We start from the raw sequence: 17,251 nt of genomic DNA on the forward strand, positions 1-17,251 counted from the left end.
ATTTAGTGACTTTTCACTTCACTGTACATCTTTTGTAACATAAGCATATTTTTTGACACTCTTTCTACTTCTTCTTTTAGATGTGCTTTGGTCTTTGAACCACCTGATTCATCTGTGTAAAGAGCAATAGATCAAACATCAGGAAACACCACTGTAAGAAAAGATAAGGAGGTGCATGCACAGAATACTAAGTCAAAAGTTGAGACGTTATAGTGTTTGTACTGGCAGTACTGCAATTTCAATGATTTGTGCAACTCATCTTTTTAGATAGAATAGAATGCCTTTATTTGTCCTATATACGTAAACAGGAGTACAGTACAAATAAATTCTTTCTTTGCATATCCCAGCTTGTTTGAAAGCTGGGGTCAGAGCGCAGGGTCAGGCATTTTACGGCGCCCCTGGAGCCGAGCGGGTTAAATGCCTTGCTCAAGGCAGAGCTGAGTTGAACTCTTAACATTTGGATTGATAGCCCAAAGCTGTACTCACTAGGCTACCACTGTCCCAAAAGTGGGACTATATTTGATTTCATTTATTTTCATTTCATTTACATTCATTGTTTTATCCTGGTAAGCGTCACGGCAGGTCTGGTGCAAGGTAGGAATACCATTGACAGGGTGTCTCACTCCAATACACAGCCAGTCATGTTAGTTTAGACGCCAAGCTCACCAAAGGCACAAACAGCAAATAGAGATTTAAGGCCATGGTGGTGGTGATGCTGGGTCAAAGGTTCTGCATTCAGGATCCTAAATTAATTATTAAATGAAAATGCTCTCAAACCGTCATTTATGTCTTAATTTCTGTAGCTTTTACAACTGACTACAGCTTCTGACTAGTCTGTGTCCATATAAATAGAGCTAGTTTGATAGTGCACATGTTAAAAAGCTTAACACCTTAACGCTCATCTTAAGTTTGTTGCTAATCACATCGGCAGGACAAAACAGATGCAGGGGCTTCTTTCTTACATGGTGGACATTAAGTCCACTGGGAAAAAAGCTGATTTTGATGTGGGCAGTGTCACCTATGTTTTATCAGCTTGTAATTTATAAGGTTTTTTTGGAGGTACATTGATTACATGTAGTTAACCCGACAAAAGCCAACAGCTAAAGTCAATAATTGTTAGGAATTAAAAGCTCATGCTACAAACATAAATAACATTATAGCTTTTTACACCATCAAATTAAAAATCTTTATTGCAGTATCTATATTTTGACATAGCATAAAAAACAGGTGTTTGTAAACTTTTGACTGTGCACTTCCGGGTTTGTCACTATTTACAGGTTTGCCACTTAAGGTCTTTATATAGAATTACCAAAACTGACATCTTTCAAGAGAAGTGTTTTTAAGAAAGTCAAAAGTGGGTGTTTATGTAAGAAAGAGACAGAGACTCAGAAAAGAGAAGTGGCACAGGAAACCAAGAGGCTTGTGGTGAATAGTTCTGCCTCGGTTTAAAGTGATCGCAGTGAGATGTTCAGTTCTGTGATGAGAGGAAGACTTTGAACCTTCAAGAAACACACCAGTGTATGGTAAGCTTCTTTATGGGAAACCCTTTCCTAGTATGTTTTGATATGCTGTTACACATTTGAAAGCAATATTATTAATCGTTTTGTTATGTTGAGAAGTTGATTCGTATTTAGGGATGATGTGTGTCAGTTATGTGTAAGACATGTTTAATTATAATGTAGTAATTCAGTCAAGTAAAACCTGCTGTGAAAAATATACAAAAATGCTATACAATATCTGGCTGTATGTCACAATAAGGTTACACCTGTTCCTGTGTTTTCTTCATGCGCACACTTCCACACAAGGCCGTGCTAAACTTCTTTCACTTCCTTTTTCAGACAGAAGTATTTTCAGTGTGATGCCTGTTAAATTGCAGTCAAGTTAAAAGCCTTTTATTTTTATCTATCAGAAACACTTTTGAGAAGTGGTGTTTACAACTAACAGGAGTCCCTAAACATGGGGTAAGAACTGTTGTTCCTCATTTTTATTTGTTTATGATGACTAATTAGCTATTTAGGCAGGGTAAATTTCAGAGAATTGACATACAGTATGTTAATCACAGTAAATACAGTTTCTATGAATAACATTTACTTCTCAGAATTATGACGAAATGATTGTTTACATATATTGTATGCATTTATTTGCTAAGATAGCAACGTTTAGTTTTGTACCTCATAGCAAGAGACCTGCAAATATCTTCACATGCATTCAGCTCACCTCACTGTGTTTGTGGGGGGTGCATCATTTAATGCAAACTATTGACTGTATATTTAATAAGCCTTATTAAATATACTCTGGCATTAGAAGGATATTTTGCATCATTTCTGCACCGAAAAAAATCTGAGTACAGAGCTGCAATGCTGCAACATATTGCACTCAAATGTCCTGAATCTTGATACAGCTGTAATGTAACATTTCATGACAAGTACTGTCTGCTGCTGCCATTGTGGGTTTCAGCATGTGGGTGCTTGTGAGCATTTCAGTGCTCTCGCTTATATACATGGCCTAGTTCACATGGCATGAAAACGCAGATGGCTGGAGCTTTCACTAACCTAGCATGCCTTTTTACAGAAACAGTGGAGAAGAGGGGAAACTGCATCGGAAACTGTCCCGCATAGGGAGCAGGGGGCAGAGAGAACCACCAAGACCTCCACCTCAAGCAGAAAGACCCCCACCAGCTGCCAATTATAATGCCCCACCCAGACAACCTGAACCTGCTCCAAAACCTCCAGAGGCCAGCGCTAAGCCTTCAGTTCCTACTGCAAAACCACAAGTAGTTCCACCAAAACCCAGCGTTCCTCCCAAACCGCAAATACAGATGTTTAGCAGTGGAGAACATGGAAATGCCATGCTTAAGGTAAAAAACCCAGGTTATATTGTTGAAAACATTTTCATCTTATACACTTTTCAGCTTTTTTATACAGATACAACAAACACATTTTAAGGCATATTTTTCTTAATATGGAATGTTCAGGGTTTTGTAAAACATAAGAATCAGTTTCTTCCCATCATGTCTGTGCTGCTTGAAGAAAATCTGCTTGATTTTTAAGGTACTGCAGCAGAAAGGCCAACCCCAAAGCAGTTTTGCCACATATTTAAATTTACATTTTCGGCATTTAGCAGATGCTCTTATCCAGAGCGACTTACAGAAGTGCTTTTATAGTAAACCTTACTCAGGTTTAAGTAGACAACAGTCCAAGAACACATCTGCTGAAACTCTGTTAGAACCAAAGTTTTTTTTATAAGAGCATTTGTAAGTAAGTACATATCAGATTAAGTGTTTAGTAAAAAGGTGGGGTTTTAATCGTCTTTTGAAGACATCGAGAGACTCAGATGTTCAGACAGACAGAGGAAGTTCGTTCCACCACTTGGGTGCCAGTACAGAGAAAAGCCTTGATGCGTGTCTTCCTCGAGTTCTGGGTGGAGGATCAAGTCAAGCGAGACTAGTGGCTCAGAGGTTGCATGGTACAGAGTGGGGTTTGATTAGACCTTGAAGGTAGCTTGGGGCTGGTTCATTTTGGCTTTGTAGGCGAGCATCAGTGTTTTAAACGGAATGCGTGCAGCTACAGGAAACCAGTGAAGAGAACGCAGCGGTAGGGTGATGTGGCAGCATCATTTATCATATCATAACCACACCAGGGTTAGTTTCAATTAAACCAAAGCTGACAAGTATAAGCACAACCTTAAAAAAAGCAGCTGAGACCCATGTCAATGCAGCCTTAACATATGTTTTGACTTTTATTTGACTTTTATTCCCGACATTCTGTCAGTTGAGGTTGAGGTGTATTGTGCTAGTCCACCAATCCTAAGCTCCGATTTCAAATCTTAGCTGTACTACTGTACTATTGACCAGCTATTGTGCGGGTAATGTAGTATGTGAGTCTCCGTATGTGATACTGTTCCCTGTGAAACCCTGTCTTTGGCAGGTGAAAAGAAGTGGTCAGCAAACGTGTTTCATAGAGTGTGCACAAATACTTTTTACTAACATCAAATAAAAAGCTTAATTGGCTGTTCTTGGTGAAACAAACTTGGAATAATTGGAACTTGTGTAGTTTATGTAGTTTCCAAACATGCTCTTGAATAAAAACATGATTTATTTTGTACCTGCTGCTAGAACCTGGAGCTTAAAAAGTTATAATAATTGGTAATCATCATTAGATAGACCTGAAAAAAACACTTCACGTGATTTTGCTAACCAATTTTTTTCTTTTTCATTTTTTTAGGGCTTGAATGATTTTCGCAGTGATACAACATTGTGTGATGTCACTCTGGTGCCAGGTGATAGTTCTGAAACTTTTCCAGTTCATAGGGTGATCATGGCCTCAGCCAGTGACTACTTCAAAGCCATGTTCACAGGTGAGTCTTAAGCATAATTAATGGTTAAATAATAAACGTAACAGTGCTTCAATTTTTCATAGTCAATTTTTTCTACAAATTGTCTTTGTCTCACTCTGCCAGTAGGAATGAAGGAGCAGAAGCTGGAGGAAATTAAATTACATGGAGTAAGCAGCACAGGCCTTAAAAACATTATTGAGTTCATATACACGTCTAATTTAAGTCTGAGCTTAAGCACCCTCCAGGACACTCTTGAGGCTGCTAGTTTTCTCCAGGTACTTCCAGTCCTCAACTTTTGTAATCAGCTACTGAGCAGTGAGGTATGTGGCATTTACCAAATTCTACAAAATTAACCTTAATAAAATCAGATATACTTGTAATAATATACATGTTCTATGAAAAAAACCACTCATGTGTTCTCTACGTGACAGGTTACCATAGAAAACTGTGTGGAAGTGGAGCGCATTGCTAATGATCTTCTCCTGGAGGATGTCCAGACCCACATTCATAACTTTGTCTGTCAAAACCTCTCTGCTTTGGTGCAGAATGGTTGTTTCCTGCAACTTTCTAAGGACAGCTTGGCATATGCCTTGTCTAGTAATTCACTGACTGGCTTCTCAGAGATGGAGCTTTATCGGGCTGCCCGAGCTTGGCTGGCACACAAACCCGAACATCGACCTGCAGCCTACTCCTTGATGCGCCACATTCGCTTTCCTCTGATGAGCCCTGCAGAACTCCTACAGATATCGCAGGAAGACCAGGTCAGTGAAGCAAATAATAAGGAAAATGAAGGCATGGAGCCATTTATGCGTACCGACACGGCCTGTGTGAACCTTCTCTTGGAGGCCAGCAACTACCAGATGCTGCCATTTCTCCAGCCAGGACTCCAGACCGAGAGGACTCGCATTCGTTCAGACACCACCTACCTGCTGGCTCTGGGAGGTGTGATGAGGCAGCAGCTGGTGGTGAGCAGAGAACTGAGGTTGTATGATGAGGACGGAGGGAAAACTTGGAGGGCCCTTCAGCCAATGGAGGTGCCTCGTTACCAACATGGTGTGGCCCTTCTAGGAGGTTTTCTTTACATTGTTGGAGGACAAAGCACTTATGATACAAAGGGTAAGACAGCGGTGGACAGTGCATATAGATATGACCCTCGCTTTGACCGCTGGCTGCAGGTGGCCTCTCTAAATGAAAAGCGAACATTCTTTCATCTGAGCGCTCTGAAGGAAAAGCTGTACGCTGCTGGGGGAAGAAATGCCACTGGTGAGATTGGTAAGTTTCACAGATTTCAATAAAATGTGGTTTTCTGGAAGTCTCACTGAGATATGCAAATACTTTACTAGTCAAATTGTATTGTAAGGACTGCTCTACTGAACTGATGGCCTCTGGTTACCAAGAAGAAAAAACCTCAGCTCTTTCTAATACTGCCAGTAGTGACAATCATTAAATAAAACTAGAATGTAATATCATGACATACACATTATGGCCAAAAGTATGTGGACACATTCTCATAAACTAGTTGAACAGCCTATTTTGAAACCATGGTAATATGGAGATATGTAATATGGAGTCCCTTCCCACCTGTAAATATAAATGTCTCCAAATGTTTGGAGAAGCTTTTGCTCTGGAATTGCAGGGGAAAAATGACCTGGACTACAATTAACACTTCATCCCAAATTTGTTTGGTTATTGCTCCATTCAGGCCATTAAAGTCCTTATAGACCCTATTTTTTGTGCCGTGCATAATTATGCTGGAAGAAAAATGGCATCCCTTAAATGGATTTTGGATTTAACATATGTTAGCAATGGTTGTGAATAAAATACTTGAAGTCAATATTTAGGCCATATAGTGTAAACTGACAGCAATAACAATTAAGATATATTTACAGTTTACAGTCCCAATGCTAAATGATTAAAGTGGAGGTACACAAGTCAAGTGCTGAATGTTGATTTAAATGTTGAGTTGACTGGGATGTATTTGACAAAAATTTATTGCTAAACATATTCCAAAATCTTACCTACAGACACAGTGGAGTGTTACAACCTTAAAAAGAATGAGTGGACCTTTGTTGCACCTATGAGTGAGCCTCATTACGGTCATGCTGGTACAGTACATGGAGGACTAATGTATGTGTCAGGTAAGTAGCCCAGCTTTCATTAACATTACAAGTATGCAACAATGTGAAGTCTGAAAGGGGAAAAGGAATGTTACTTGTTTCAGTCTACCTGAGCTCTTTATTAATGGTTAAGACCCCCATCCTGCTTTCTACCAATTGTAATCACTAATTTTTTTAAAGAGATTCAAACAACAAATAAATAAAACATATGATCTAAGAATAAGAAAGCTAAAGCTACATTTCTTAATTTCTTTTTTTTTTAAGTAATGACCCTTACTCAGATAAATTCAGCGAGTTTTAACTAGTACACAACTCGAAGTGGGTGGGGGGTTTTAGTGCTGTTGTATATGGGTCAGGTCATTTGGGTCTCATACCTGACCACATCCTTCCTGCAGACGTTCACTACAAACTTGCAGCATGTATTCTCTTGCAAGTGTAAGATGATTCAACAGCAATTGCTTCCTGCATGTGTTAAAACTGAGACCACTGAATCTTTTTTGAAAGAGTAAAACTATGGAAGAGATGAAAAACTGAGACTATATTAGTAACCTACCATGGTTAACTGTTTATTGTCAAGCTAGTCTAAACTGATGTCATATTTCAGGTCAAAAATATTTGGACGAAAAAAAAAACGTAACACAGATTCAAGTAATGATATTGGCAACAGATTGACAACAGATATTACATTACCAGAATTTGATCAAGAACAAGCATGGATGTCCTGACCTGAACTGACATTAACAATAAACATTTTAGACAAACAAAAACAAGTCAGAGGATTTTTAATTCTTTTTAAGATAGGGACTAAAGTTTATGAGATAAAGTAACAGATCCAGTCTTTATCTCAAAGCTATTCTCAACACTGTAGCAATATTATTTAATACAAAAATGGCAAGCAGTGACCTACCTCAAAAGGGAGTTAGATTCTGCATGAAATTACTAGCTGTGTTAGCTCTACTGCTATATCAAATATTATTTGTTACATTTTAACCAATATAATTGGTCAAACATCTGTTTTTTGTTTATCACCATATAATTTAATAGCTGATTTTATTTTTACATATCAGGTGGGATAACGAGAGATGCTTTCCAAAAGGAGTTGTCCTGTTACGATCCAGACACAGACTCCTGGAGTCGTCGAGCAGACATGATGGAACTGCGAGGTCTTCACTGCATGTGTACTGTTGAAGACCGTCTCTACGTTATGGGTGGAAACCACTTCCGTGGCGCCAACGATTATGATGATGTGCTGAGTTGTGAATATTACAGCCCTGCAACCGACCAGTGGACAGTGGTGTCTCCAATGCCCAAGGGTCAGAGTGACGTGGGAGTGGCTGTATTTAAGGGCAAAATTTATGTGGTTGGTGGCTACTCATGGAACAGTCGCTGTATGGTGGACATTGTGCAGTGTTACGATCCTGAAAAGGATGAGTGGGAGATGGTTTTCAAAGTGCTTGAGCCTCTAGGAGGCATACGGGCCTGCAGCTTGACTGTCCATCGTCCAAGTGGTTCTGTAGATGAGGCACAGGAATACCCTCTCCAAACAGATAAGAACTGAGGCTCTGAGAACAGATCCTATAAGATACTGTATTCCCAGGACTGGCAATATGCCTTGAATGTGCCTTAAGTGAGATAAATAAAATATTTAAAATATAATTTTTATAACAAGATCCATGAAATGCAGTTAATTCAACATGTATTGCATTTGTTGTTAGTTTTTTTAGTTTGTTGTTTCTTTTGTGTTTTTTTTAAATATTATTGTTATTATTATTATTATTATGATTGTTGTTAGAATTATTGTTCTTCTTATTATTATTATTACAATATAATTAAAGCGACGTTCAGGAACAGGATTAAACCATTTATATTGTGCATTATTCTGTGCATTATTGTGCATTATATCAGATTTCACCATCTGATCAAAATTCTTATTTTTAATACAATGTACAATTACTGTCTACTTTTTTCCATGCTATTATTGAAATAAAATTCTCAGGTAAATAAAGTCTCAAGAGTTCAAGCGTTCAAGAGAAGCAACACAGAACGCAAGTGCAAGACAATACAATATACACAGTGCAGATAAAACAACAGTACAATAAATACAGAAAACATTTCTAATCTAAAGGATTTGAGGGGGATTAGACTAGAGACAAGTGTAGTGTTGGCCAGTACATTGTACTGGGTAAATGATAAGTGAGGTAAAAACATATTTTGATATACAGTTAGCAGCATAGGATTTTATAGCAGCGGAGATATAAAAAGAGTAAGGTGCAAAAATACAGTATTGTGCAAATTGCAATATTGTGCAAAGATGCAGGAATATAGTGGCTAAGTAGTTGTATGTATTGAAGAGTCCAGGGAACAAGACTGTGTTGGTCATGTGTGTGTGGTGGTGTGTGTGTGGTCATATGTGTACATGTGCATATGTGCATGTGCAAGTGTGTGTGTGGTGTGTGTGTGTTTTTGTGTATTTTAGTGTATGTGCAAGTGTGTGTAAGTTTATGCATGTGTTTTGTTTGGAGTTTTAGCTTCCTCGCAAAATCAGACAGATTTGTATTTAAAATATTCTGGTACTTAATGACATACCAAAGGTTTCCAGTGCACTTGAATGAACAGTTCGAGTCTTGTATTAATTGTATTGTGTTTCATACCTGATTTATGAAAGTCAGCTCACTTTACTCAGTGAAACAGGACACATTAAATGAGTCTGTAAATAAGGTAACTTAAATTACTAAATTACTAACTGCTATATCTCATTACAGTCACAAAGTGTCTGGCACCACCTGGAAACACTGGTAAAAAGCAAAAATTGACCCTGGACAAGATGCCAGTCCATTGCAAGCGAGTTACTTTCTGTGTTGAGTTTACATGTTCTCCCCGTGTCTGTGTGGGTTTCCTCCGGGAGCTCCGGTTTCCTCCTACAGTCTAAAGACATGCAAGTGAGGTGGATTGGAGATACAAAATTGGCCTTGACTGTGTTTGACATTGAACTTGTAAACTGATGAACTTTGTGTAATGAGTAAGTACTGTTTCTGTCATGAATGTAACCAAAGTGTGTAAAACAAGATGCTGAAATCCTAATAAATAATAATAATAAATAGTAGTTCATCATTGTTTATCATCTAGTATACTTTTACAGGTATAAGGATAATTAACCTAATAGTAACTAGTCCAAGTTAGCTAACATATTCCAAGCTTAATTATCTCAATTCAGACAAAACTGTTTACTATTTACAATACTGTTTAATTTATTAATAGCCAATGTAGAATTCTGCCATTGATTTAAAAATAACCAAGTGCTTGTTCTGCATTTGTGTATGTCATGCAGTTCTAGCACAGCAGGCACATAATAAATATACCTACACAACAGAACTGCATTCATTTTCTCCTTAACTGAAAATAAATATGCTGTTTATTTATTGTAGGGAAATACTGTGACAGCGACGCAGAACAAATTGAACAGTACATTTCTTGTGACTGTAACAAAGGCCAGTCGGTCAGCACTCTGCAGAAACAAAGTAGGTATATGAGGAACTAGATGTTCCTCATGTATCTTTTTGGGTCACGTACTCTTGCTACCAGTAAAGTTTAAACATGCATAGGGTAAACATGGAAGGAAAAAGCTATGAGTATGGAAATAAAACCCTTGATCTCCAGAGTTGTCTGTATTTTAAGATGACCAGAAGACACAACATATTCAACATGAACAAGCAAGGTTACCCATTGATTCATGGTTATTCTCATTTCAGACAGACTGAAACAAATGTACCAGCCTTTAACAGTTATAACCTTGACACATTTGTCGTCACAGACTGCTTTTCGTCAACAATTGTGCTGACTAGAATGGCATTGGGCTTGTCCTTGGTAGCTTGCTTAAAACATGTCTTCGTGTAGTCTCTCTGTGAGTCCTCAGATTGCAACTCCTGTTAATGCTGACTATACCTGCAGTTATATACTGCACATCTGTGGAGAATTTTAGGTTGTAAAAGCTGTAGCTATGCCTCTGTCAGGAGAAGTGTGTGTGGTAACTGGAGCATGTGGCTTTCTTGGTGGAAAGCTGGTTAGGCTGTTACTGGAGGAAGAAAAACTCACAGAGATTCGACTCCTAGACAAAAACATTCGACCTGAACTCATTCAGTCTCTGGAAGGTAAATTTTAAGAACTTCATCATTACAAAAACCTGTTGCAATTTAATATATTTTAACAGACTGAGTTAACCTAGTAATTATTAGTTAATGACCATGCTTAGTTCTATTGTCTTATTTGAATAGAAATGTTAAGAAAGTGAAATAGTATTTAATTTATCAGTCAACCCTACTGAAGACATTTACAGAAAAATACCATGACATTTTGTAGCAGTTTGTAATGAGGGCTATACATTGTATTATTTTCCAGACTGCACCCTTATTGGCCACCTTGTTGATTTTGGGAACTACATTAATTGGAAATTACATTAATATCATTAGCTTCAGAACATTTTTAAAAAAGCTCCAACATTAAGTAGCCATTGTCAAGATTTAACATTTGTGACATATTTAATGTGACACACTGAATGATTGTGGTTCTTAGGTTGCCGGGGTGAGGCAAAACTGAGTGTGTTTGAAGGGGACATCAGGGACAGTGAGCTGTTAAAGAGTCTGTGTAGAGGAGTGTCCCTTGTTTTTCACACTGCCTCACTTATTGATGTCACAGGAGCTATTGCCTATAGCAAACTGCATGAAGTGAACGTCAAAGGTAGAAGTATTTCTTAAAATGGCATGTTTTCTTTAATAGTATATATTCAAAAGTTCATTATGAAATAATTTAGCATTTATAAAAGCATGAGATAACAATTATTAATCGTTAATCATGACTAAACAGTATCATTATTCACATGCGGTAAAAGTAGTAGATACAAAAGATACCAAAAGAGAGCATACCATTTAATGAAAACAAAAGTTATATATTGTTTTTTTTTATAGTAATAATATATTAAAAGTAAAAATATAAATCACAGTGTGTAACACGAAGGACAGGTGAAAGACAAAAGGAACTAACGGTCCAAGATAAAAAAATAAAAAAACACTGACCAAATATTATTACTGACCAAATAGCTTATATTAGCACGCCGGCTACAACCAGAAACTACTAAATAACCACACTGGGAGCTACAACTCAAACACCTGTGCGCATGTGCATTACACAGCTTATTAGTAACCATTACAAGTGCAAATGATTACACTTTAAACAATGTTACCATGTCAGCTGACAGCTAGTTGCATCCCAGAATGCAAACTGAGTCCTATATGCAAAATCAGAACAGTTTTTTAACCCTTGGATATGTGTAGAGGTACAGAAGTGCTTAGATGAATCTATAACACCCATTTTGGCTGTGTTCTAAATAGCACAATGCATACAAAATAATTTTTAGACAATATGATGATACTAATTCAATGTTAGTAATTCACTGATACTAGGGCGCCCAGGTGTCAAGTATGTTGCCACCGGTCGGCTGGGCGCCATCTGGTGGGCATAATTGGCAGTGCCTGCAGCAGATACTAATTGGCCACCATATATGCATGGTGAGGGCCAGACTATGTGTGGGTGGGTGACTCTTCATGCACTGTGTAAGGACCCTGATAGGCGGAAGAGACGCCTGTGCAGAATGCAGGGGCGAGAAGAGGAGGGCTGTACACGTGTTGGAAGAGGCGTGTACAGCGAAGTGCTCTCCTTAAACGCAATCTAGTATCTCTCAGCAGCGGAAGACAAAAATTGAGTGAGCTAAATCAGGGAGGAAAATGGGGAGAAAATGCATTAAAAAAAAAACTTAATTCACTGATACTAATTTACTGAAATTCCAGTCGTATCTACTTCTAAACTACATTTTGGGACATTTTGTAAAATACAATTAAAATAGAAAAAAAAATTTATAAACATGTATAAAAATGATTCTCTTAAACCTTTATATAACTGACAAAAATACAAAGAAAGGATTTCCAATTGTGAGATGTTGGCTTAAACAAGTTGATATGGACTTGTGTGACCACAGCATGTTTTCACTGTCTTTTGGTTCATTTGAGTTTAGCTTGAACTCAGAGAACTTGGTAGTGTTTTTGCACAGAACTGATGTACAACTTTCTCTTTGAATAATAGAGTTTCAGTAGGCATATCTTGATGCAGACTGTAATAAGTGACCACAGGTGTCTGAAAAGCTCCCAGGCATAAAAATCAAACACATTTAATAGTGGTTTCCAGCCTTCCCATCAGGGCCGGCGCTAGGGGGGGGCTGAGGGGGGCATTGCCCCCCCAAATTGTGTCTTTGCCCCCCCAAGCACAATGCAAGCAACGGCTATTTTTAAAATTATCTCTGAACCAATCACAAAAATGCATTTTGTTTTACAGTGTGAAGATATTTCCTTGCTTATTCCTGATTGGCTCTTTGAGTCATATAAAAATCGGCAGACTGCCCCAAACAGTTCAGTTCGGCAGTATATGTTCTGTTAGTGTGAGCGAGAGGCAGGTATACTGGTAAACACTCTTCTGAGTTTAAACTGACTTCCACATGGTAATATTTGCTTAACTGTGGTTTTTCGTTGCTTTAATGTTACTTACCTCTTACATAGGTGTTGCTTAAATTATTTTATTAGCCGTTAGCGGTTAGGCTAATGAACTAATGGCAATTTAATTAAGGGGGCGTATTAAAATGAAATACAATTAGATAATCTTTTTTCTCCATTTACATAATCAACATGTATTTTTTAATCATTGGGTTTTAAGTTCAAGTTCGAAAACATGCATTTTTATTTCTTTACCTCATACATCACTTTAAGCCAGTATCAATAGCTTGGCTGTCATCATTCATGCACAAATCAAGCCTTGAATATATTTCTGGCTTCAAAAACATGACTATCAACATGCCCCCTCATTAGGTTTTACTGCCCCCCCAAGCAAAGCAGTCCAGAACCGGGGCTGCTTGCCATACAGAGACTGAAATTTCTCTGGATTCCTTCTGATTTTTTTAATAATATTATGTACAGACAGACGGAGACAGACGGACAGATAGATAGAGTTCTTTATTGATGCCTAACGGAAATTACCTAATGCTTAATTATTTAATTACAGTATTTGTTATCGTGTGTTAACGTGTTCTTTTTGAACTGATTAGCTGTTATTTTCATAAAGCTTAGTAAAGCGGTGAACCACGACCCATCTTTGCTTGGGTCGTGAGCATTGGATGGATACTTCGTTTTTACCCTACCTTGTTACCAATTTACCTGCTAATATAAAAAATTCAAAACTTTGCACTCTTTTTCAAAACATTAAAAGTCATTATTTTGTACTTTTGTCAGTTAAATAAAGGTTCAAGCAATTGAATAGTCAGTAATTCTTGTTTTACTGCATTTTACAAATTCAACTCTTCTGAGAATGGGCTTTGTAAATATTTACAGTATGTATAACTGTTTTCCATATTCATGGTTTTTATGTGTTGTCTTAGGCACTCAGCTGCTCCTAGAAGCGTGTATGCAGGAGAATGTTGCTTCCTTCATATACACCAGCAGCATTGAAGTTGCAGGTCCAAATCATCACGGTGACCCTATCATCAATGGTAATGAGGACACAGAGTACCTCGCCTGCTTAAAGTTTCCCTACAGCCAAAGCAAAAAAGAAGCTGAACGGCTTTGCCTTAACGCCCAGGGTGAAATGCTTCAAAATGGTGGCCGGCTGGCTACCTGTGCTCTGAGGCCCATGTATATCTATGGAGAGGGTTGCCGATTTACCTTAGGACATATGAGGGATGGAATTAGAAATGGTGATGTGTTGCTGCGGACTTCAAAACCCGAGGCTAAAGTCAATCCAGTGTACGTGGGAAATGTGGCTCTCGCACATTTGCAAGCCGCTCGAGCGCTGAGAGACCCAGAGAAGAGATCTGTGGTCGGTGGAAACTTTTACTACATCTCAGATGACACGCCACCTGTCAGCTATTCTGACTTTAATCATGCCGTTCTGTCACCGCTGGGCTTTAGCATACAGGAGAGGCCTAGTTTACCTTTCTCTATCCTCTACATCATTTGCTTTCTCATGGAAGTGCTCAAAGCTGTGCTTTATCCCATTCTCCGCTTCACACCACCACTAAACAGGCAGCTTCTAATCATGCTTAACACACCCTTTACTTTTTCATATCAAAAGGCCAAACAAGATTTGGGATATGCTCCTCGTTATGACTGGGCAGAGGCACGCAAAAGAACTACTGATTGGCTGGCGTCTGTCTTACCTAGAGAAAGAGAAAGAATTAATGCAAAATAATACACAGTTCTGTTTAAATGTAAGATATTGATACTGGATATTGGATTTAAGGACATTTTTGTTTTACCTTTCTGTTATTTGTAACTGTAAGTTTTGCAATACACCAGGGTTTCACTCATACAGCAAGCACAAATAGCTGAAATAGATGGATTTGCCAGTTGGAAATTAAATGTCAATATTTGAGCCAGATTAAAATACATAGAAAAGTAGCCGCTCAGGTGGCGCAGCGGTAAAAGTACGCTAGCGCACCAGAGTTGGGTTTCTAGATACATCGTATCGAAACTCAGCTCTGCCTTTCCGACTGGGTTGGGCTGTATGAACAACGTTTGGCTGTTGTTCAGGGTTAGGGGTAGAGTCGGAGCATAGGTCCTCATAACTGGTGCGACTGCGGCCCCTGCTGGTTGACTGATGGCGCCTGCACAGGGCTGAGGAATAACATTGAGGGGGGTGTGGCCCTCCGTGCGCAGTGTCTCTGTATGAACTCGGCTCGTGCAGGTAAAAATTCCGGCTGTACTGATTGCGTGCCGGAGGGGGCGCAAGTCAGTTGAGTGGCGTCCTCAGTCAGCGGCAAAAGGGTCAAATCAGTATAGAGGACACAATCAGGGTAATTGGATATGACTAGAATAGGGATAAAAATTGGGGGAAAAAAGTGGGAAAAAAATAGATAGTGGGAAAAAATAGATAATTAAAAAAGATATATATATAGAAAAGTTAACTACTGTGGCCTTATGCAAAGGATTAATTTAAAACAAGAAAGGATGTACACTATATGGCCAAAAGTTAATAAATACATTTACAATTTCGGCATTTAGCAGACGCTCTTATCCAGAGCGATGTACAGAAGTGCTTCCATAGTGAACATTACCTTACTTTAGTTCAAGTAGACACCAGTCCAATAACACAAATGGGGGGGTTGTAAGAAATGAATTGGTATTAGTGAGTGTGAGTGTTAATAAGTAAGTACAAGTCAGCTTAAGTGTTTAGTAAATACACTACTATTTGTATAGTAGTTGTTGAGTTCAGGTGTTTCAGCCTCTCACACACTCAAAAGTCTTAAGAAAAGCCTGTCCTAACAACTGGAGACTGTTATAGTTGCAAGTAGGTGGAGACAGCTCCATAATAATGTTTTGCAATAAAATGTCCAAGCTTATGGTCAGATGTCCACATAATTTTGACCAGTGTACATTTAGCAGCTAATTCAAGGCAAACCAAATGAGCATAAAATAGGCTAGACTGCCCTAATATTAGACATCTATGAATCACTAAAGTGCCAGAATTCAAATGTTTTTGAGACTTTTTCCATTCATTTTCATCAACTGCTTTATTCTGGTCAGGATCACTGCAGGTCAGGTTTCATTATAACAATAAATCCTAAACAATATGGAATATAATTATTAGGGTCATATACAGTTCTTTTCCAGATGTATTTTTTTTTCTAATTGAGTATTTGTCACACTTTATTATTTTTGAGATTATACATATAGTTTTTTTTATTTAATAAAAAAAACAAGTTATTCAATTCAATTTAGTTATCCAGTTCAATTAGATTAGACACACCCTGGCTTGACTACAGCTATACCTGTTAAATCTAAACATTATTTAAATAGACTAGCTCCAGCAACAAGTCAAGGTCAGAAATTTAGAAAGTTATTAAAATATATCAGGAAAGCATCACAAATACTTGGAACTTTAGCGAAACCTATTAAAAGTAATTGTCTCCACATGGAGAAAACATATTCCAATAAAAAATGTTCCCAGTAGTGGCCTGCCTGACAAAATCCAGAAAGTCACAAAAGAACCCAGACAAACAGCTAAAAATGTTGGCTATGCTCAGCATTTATGATTAAAATTTTAAATTTGATGACCCCAGAGCCTGATAGGTTAAAAGTCAAAACTTTGGTCCATTTACATTGAGCGTAAAGCTAAACCAGTGCTCCACAGTAAGGACATCATAACAGTCACATATGGTGGTGGTAGTATGATGGTGTGGGAATGCTTAAACAGGCAAAGCTGGCCAAAGAGACGTGATCTTCACCAAAGAGACATGAAGATTTTACTAAAAAGTCTGATCTTTAGTTATCAGAGGGTTTAATTGCAAGTATTGGTGGCACAATCGTTTATTAAGTTGAAGAATTGCTGTAGATATTACATAACCTTTTTCCTATGATACACAAAATAATGATTTATAATCTGTGTTTACTCATGTTCTGCTTATTTTGTGTTAGATGGATCTAAAATAAACATATATGCATGTCACAATTATAACAAATATGTACAACAAATGCCATTGCATTTTATTAAAGCTGTATATGTTTGATTTGTTTTATTTAATTTGATTATGTAAAATAAATAATGAATGAAAGTTATATCTTTTGACCCTTGTATGTGCTGTCTATACTCAAACCTGAGTGTATTAAAAGAAATCAATATCACAATCTAGATATCTTTAATCTAGATATCACAGATCAGTCGTTTAAACCAAAATGTCTTTTCTCTGTTTCTCTCTAAACCCAAAT

General features: G+C 37.8%; 2 protein-coding genes across 5 annotated transcripts; both read left to right on the plus strand.

Annotated features, from left to right (window-relative positions):
• Positions 1–109: 109 nt before the first annotated feature.
• On the plus strand, positions 110–8,226 carry si:rp71-68n21.9 (kelch-like protein 9). 4 transcript variants are annotated; one of them, XM_063005528.1, is made up of 9 exons: positions 110–171; positions 1,278–1,523; positions 1,839–1,961; positions 2,572–2,857; positions 4,224–4,356; positions 4,459–4,655; positions 4,767–5,607; positions 6,360–6,473; positions 7,520–8,226. In XM_063005528.1, the coding sequence occupies exons 3-9, from the start codon at positions 1,957–1,959 to the stop codon at positions 8,008–8,010; spliced, it is 2,067 nt and encodes a 688-aa protein (XP_062861598.1). In that variant the 5' UTR covers positions 110–171; positions 1,278–1,523; positions 1,839–1,956; the 3' UTR covers positions 8,011–8,226. The 4 variants fall into 4 exon arrangements, with proteins under 4 accessions (XP_062861598.1, XP_062861597.1, XP_062861595.1 ...); XM_063005527.1 differs by having other exon boundaries at positions 1,910–1,961; XM_063005525.1 differs by lacking the exons at positions 110–171; positions 1,278–1,523; positions 1,839–1,961 and having other exon boundaries at positions 2,529–2,857.
• A 2,151-nt stretch (positions 8,227–10,377) lies between these two features.
• On the plus strand, positions 10,378–17,016 carry hsd3b1 (hydroxy-delta-5-steroid dehydrogenase, 3 beta- and steroid delta-isomerase 1). Its single transcript, XM_063005367.1, has 3 exons — positions 10,378–10,600; positions 11,022–11,186; positions 13,927–17,016. The coding sequence occupies exons 1-3, from the start codon at positions 10,450–10,452 to the stop codon at positions 14,733–14,735; spliced, it is 1,125 nt and encodes a 374-aa protein (XP_062861437.1). The 5' UTR covers positions 10,378–10,449; the 3' UTR covers positions 14,736–17,016.
• Positions 17,017–17,251: the final 235 nt, after the last annotated feature.

Source organism: Trichomycterus rosablanca, chromosome 12 (assembly GCF_030014385.1).
Source record: "Trichomycterus rosablanca isolate fTriRos1 chromosome 12, fTriRos1.hap1, whole genome shotgun sequence".
NCBI lineage: Eukaryota > Metazoa > Chordata > Actinopteri > Siluriformes > Trichomycteridae > Trichomycterus > Trichomycterus rosablanca.